Source organism: Erinaceus europaeus, chromosome 13, assembly GCF_950295315.1.
Source record: "Erinaceus europaeus chromosome 13, mEriEur2.1, whole genome shotgun sequence".
Classification (NCBI taxonomy): Eukaryota; Metazoa; Chordata; class Mammalia; order Eulipotyphla; family Erinaceidae; genus Erinaceus; species Erinaceus europaeus.
In genome coordinates this window covers 63,398,257-63,403,480 of record NC_080174.1, presented here as the reverse complement: position 1 = coordinate 63,403,480, position 5,224 = coordinate 63,398,257, and the positions used below count along the sequence as shown (strand labels likewise).

Here is a 5,224-nt window from a genome sequence, read left to right as displayed (position 1 = left end):
TAGTTGCTCAGAGCTGTGATGTTTCCCCTATCTGCTTACCAGTATGTTTGCTTTTTCACCATTTCATTGTATTCTGTAGTGTCAGGACCCCTGTTACTTTGGGTTACTACCATTCTAGCTCTGATGAAGTGTCCCCCAAAGCTACTGACAGAGACTCAGTGTCATCAAGTAAATTCTCAGCAGATACTAATTTTTCTCCACATTTGGTAGAATTCAGTAGTGTCAGGGATGAGTGGTAGCACACTTGGTTGAGCACACATGTTACAGTGCACAGAGACCCAGATTTGAACCCCTGGTCCCCACCAACAGAAGGAAAACTTGGTGAGTGGTGAAGCAGTGCTGCAGGTGTCTCTGTTTCTCTCCCTATCTCCCCTTTCTGCATGTCGCTATCTAATAAGTAAATTAAGATTTAAAAAAAGGAGACAAAAAAGGAATTCAGCAGTGGCCAAGAGTTGGTTAGGTTCCCTGACTCAAGCAAACCTAGCTAACATCTTGTCTTCTATGGGTGGGTATAGTTCCCAGAGAAAAGCCTATGGGCAGTAAGGTATCCTATATTCTTTTACAGGTCTAAGTCCAGATCTGCTGGATTATTTCCCAGTACCAGCATTACACTAGTGTCCTTTGTCTTTTCATACAGATCAATGAAGTTTTGACCAAATCTGTTCAAGTTGTGTGTATATGTGTGATCCAGCTTCTATCAACTCTATTCTTCCTTCCTCGAAGTCCAGTACAGAACTGGGAAATCCTTGCCTCTCTCTCATAGACAAATCATTATGCAGAGCCTTGGCAAGGAGAACCACAGCTCTGTGTCTGAGTTTATCCTCCTTGGCTTCTCCAGTGAATCACCAATCAGAACAGTCCTGTTTACCTTCTTCCTCCTCCTCTACCTCATCACACTACTGGGCAATGGGCTCATCATCACCCTCATCTACTTGGATTCACACCTCCACACACCAATGTATTTCTTTCTCAGCATCCTCTCCTTGGTGGACATGAGCTATATCACCACCACTGTGCCCCAGATGTTGGTTAATATGGTTTGTCCAAGAAGGACCATCTCATGGGGAGCTTGTGTAGCCCAGATGTTCATCTTCTTGGTCTTAGGCATTGCTGAGTGCGTCCTGTATGCCATTATGGCCTATGACAGGTATGTGGCCATTTGCTTCCCCCTTCACTATACCCTACTCATGAGTAGGCCCATTTGTATCAAGATGATGGCAGCCTGTTGGTCCATTAGCATAGGTGGGGCCTTGATCTACACTGTCTTCACCATGCGTCTGCCTTACTGTGGCCCCCATAAAATAAACCACTTCTTCTGTGAGGTCCCTGCAGTACTGAAGTTGGCTTGTGCAGACACATCCTTTAATGACAGGTTGGACTTTGTCCTGGGTTTCATCCTACTTTTGGTCCCACTTTCCCTCATATTGGCCTCTTATGTCCGTATCTTTGCCTCTATCTTAAGAATTCGCTCATCCCAGGGTAGGCTCAAATCCTTCTCCACATGTGCTTCCCATGTCACTGTGGTCACTATGTTCTATGGGCCAGCCATGATCATGTACATGAGGCCTGGCTCCTGGTATGACCCAGAGAGAGACAAGAAACTAGCCCTCTTCTACAATGTTGTCTCTGCCTTCCTCAACCCCATCATCTACAGCCTCAGGAACAAGGATGTAAAGCGTGCCTTTGAGAGAGTACTTGGTGATAGGATAGCTCAGAGACTTAGAATATTTTTCAGAGTTGTTCAGGGTCCTACAAAGACTTCATGTGGCTCAGGTGATATCATCAAAGTACATCAAACTGACCATCTATAACTTTCCTGGGATTGTGAGCAGTGAAAGAAGGTAAGGGCACCTCTAACCTGAAAGTGGTAAACTTCCAATTGACACTACCCGGAGACCCAGCTGAATGTTAGAAGCAAAGAGTTCCTTCTACAAAGACTGTGCCCTTATGGTTCATAATGATTGTTTTGTTGTTTTCCTTTAGTTCTCTCCTTACCTCTGGAAGCGCATGTTCATTCAGCATGATCACAGTCAAATGTTTCACATGCACACATGCTTTTCTACAGTAGAAAGGATTTAGAGGTTAAAATGACATAAAGGATAAACATTATGCAAGAGCACAGCTTAGTGTTACTGTTTGACATGTACTTTCAGATAATATTTGCCACTGGTTTTTGCACTGGGTGTGGTAAAATCTAAACTAGAATTATTCTGGACAGATCTGTGCAGCATTATGGCTAATAGTTAGTCTGGGATGCACTCAGCTTATGAAACTCTTACCTGATTTTACATTTTAAAATCTCACTTTTATTTTAAGAGAAAAGAAGTATGTAAAAAATGGGTATACTGTACAAGAGTATACATATATATAGCCATCTTTTTATCTACATGCCTATGCATATCTATTCCCTCTATATACTTATTTACTGTGAGACTATTTTTTCTTTTTAAAAAAATTATTAATTGAAGATGAAGCTGAATAAACTCCACTCCCTTGATTCAATCAACTTTGCTTATATACAATTGTATTCCATGAATAGATTTGTTCTTATATGACTTTTTTAAAATTTAGTAACAGCATGATATCAACATCTGTCTGTAAAAATAAATAAACATATAGTTTGGGGCCAGGTGGTGGTGCACCTGGTTAAGTGTACATATTACCAAGCACAAGAACCAGATTCAAGCCTCTAATCCCCACCTGCAGGGGGAATGCTTCACAAGAGGTGAGTCAGTGCTACAATTGTCTCTATCTCTTTCTACTCCTGTCTACCCCCTTCCTTTTCAATTTCTCTTTGTTCTATCAAATAAAATAAAGTTAAAGAGAACTCAATATTTCTGACATTGATCCATTTCATTATTATTAGCTTAACTCATTCTTTTCATCTAGTGTTTGAATCTACTATATTTCATTGACCAAATTCTCTAACCTTTTAAGTATTTGCTTAGTTTTATTTTTCACTATTTGAGCAATTTTGCAACAGATGTTTTTGCAAGTCTTGAATTGTTTTTCTCACACTCCCCACCCTTGTGATCTTAATGCACATTCCTCACCACAGAACAAAATTGGTCTTGGATTGGCAAAATCAATAACTTGTATTGTGCACTGCTTTGCCATATACAATGACCCTGGTACAAGCCCAGTCCCTACCACATTTAAAGATTTGGTGCTGTGGTCTCTTTCTCTACCTAAAAAACAGCAATTTTTCAAAATGTTCACACTGTGCAGAACCCCACTGTCTATATATCTATAACAAGAATGCTAGCAATCTGAGACTCCTCCAGCCAATTTTACAAACCTCAAGGCATGCAGTGCTAAGTCAATTTGCAGGGCACAGAACTAACTTCTGCCTAGAGGTTTCCTTTCATAAGGAACCTCAAACAGCCTTATAATCACATAAATATATAACATTGTATTTCTAAAATGTTATAGTATTTCAAATCAATGACACATCAGTAATTTTTGTTTAAAAAATCACTATTATTTGTTATATTGAGACTGGAAAACCAGCCCAAGAAATTCTCTTCTTCATGTTTAACCCTCAGTATCCATTTATTGGGGAGAATTTCTCTGTAGTCAAGTCCCAAGGTTTGTTAAGGTGCTCTTTATCAAGTTGAGGTCTTGTGATTCAGATACCAGGTAGGTTTTCCTAGGAGGTCATTGTACAGATTGGCAACACAAGTTAACCTTTGTTATTTCACATATATAGCTTTTATTATACAATTTGACCAGGTATCAGCTAGTTAAAAAAAAAAAAACTGGGTCTGGGTGGTTGTACACCTGGTGGAGTGCACATGTCACAATGCACAAGGGACCCAGTTCAAGTACCCGGTCCCCACGTACAGGGCGACAGCTTAACAAGTGGTGAAGTAGAACTGCAGATGTCTCTCTGTCTCTCTCCCTCTCTCTCTCTCTATCCCCATTCCTTTTAATTTCTGGCTGTCTCTACTCAGTAAATAAATAAATATTTATTTAAAAAACATTTTTTAAAAAGACTGACTCAGTTGGAGGACATAATATAATGGCTATGTAAAAAGAGTTTCATGCCTGAGGCTCCAAAATCTCAAGTTTAATATCCCACACTACCATAAATCAGAATTAGACAATGCTCTAGGAAAGGAAAGAAAAAAGAGAGAAAGAAAGAAAAGGAAGGAAGGAAGGCAGAGTTAGAAAACAGACTCTTAATGAACATATGCAAGTAATTATAGTACTATGAAAAATAGGGTAACTGATTTGAGTTTCTGAATTCTAACAGACTAATAAGAATACAATTTTCAGTTTAAAATATTTCATTTCAGTTTCCAAAATGTAAGGTCTATTAAATGGTTAGATATTGATTATGTAATTAGTAATAACAGCAGCCCAGGGGGTATCAGATCAGAGAATAGACCACCTGAATTGCAACAGTAAGGTCAAGTTCAATCTCAGGCTCTGTGTATGCCAGAATGATGCTCTAGTCCTCTCTTCCTCTTTCCATTCCACTCATAAATAAATAAATAAGTGTTTTAAAACAGTGATCCATGGAAATAGCATATTGATTATGTAAAACAACTTTAATACCTGAGAAGCAATCAGTTGGTTAGTGAGCCCATGATACAGAGGCATTGGATGAGTAATTTAGGAAGTTTTTTCTTTGTATTCTTTTCTTCTTTTTTCTTTTTTTATTTATCTTTTTTTATTTTGTTTATAAAAAGGAACATTGACAAAACCATAGGATAAGAAGGGTACAACTCCACACAATTCCCACAACCAGAACTCCATATCCCATCCCCTCCCCTGATAGCTTTCTTATTCTTTAACCCTCTGGGAATATGGACCCAAGGTCATTGTGGGATGCAGAAGGTGGAAGGTCTGGCTTCTGTTATTACTCCCCTGCTGAACATAGGCTTTGACAGGTTGATCCATACTCCCAGCCTGTCTCTCTCTTCCCCTAGTGGGGAAGGCCTCTGGGGAATCGGAGCTCCAGAACACATTAGTGGGGTTGTCTGTCCAGGGAAGTCTAGTTGGCATCTGGAACCTGGTGGCTGAAAAGAGAGTTAACATATAAAGCCAAACAAATTGTTGACTAATCATGAACCTAAAGGCTGGAATAGTGCAGATGAAGAGTTGGGGGGGGGGGGAGTCCTCTGTTTTGTAGATAGCTAGTAGGCATGTTTTAGTTATATTCCAAAGGGCCTGTGGATATACTCTTTTTTTTTTTTTGCTTGTTTGTTTGTTTCTTCCC

The 5,224-nt window shown here is 39.5% G+C and overlaps 1 protein-coding gene across 1 annotated transcript; it reads left to right on the top strand.

The window, feature by feature from the left end:
* The first annotated feature begins 773 nt into the window (after positions 1 to 773).
* LOC103116259 (olfactory receptor 2A12-like) lies at positions 774 to 1,811 on the top strand. Its single transcript, XM_007526117.1, has one exon. The coding sequence runs from the start codon at positions 774 to 776 to the stop codon at positions 1,809 to 1,811; it is 1,038 nt and encodes a 345-aa protein (XP_007526179.1).
* Positions 1,812 to 5,224: the final 3,413 nt, after the last annotated feature.

Bases quoted from the DNA above. Each gene is read 5' to 3' on its own strand.
- LOC103116259 (XM_007526117.1), top strand. From the start codon at position 774: ATGCAGAGCCTTGGCAAGGAGAACCACAGCTCTGTGTCTGAGTTTATC.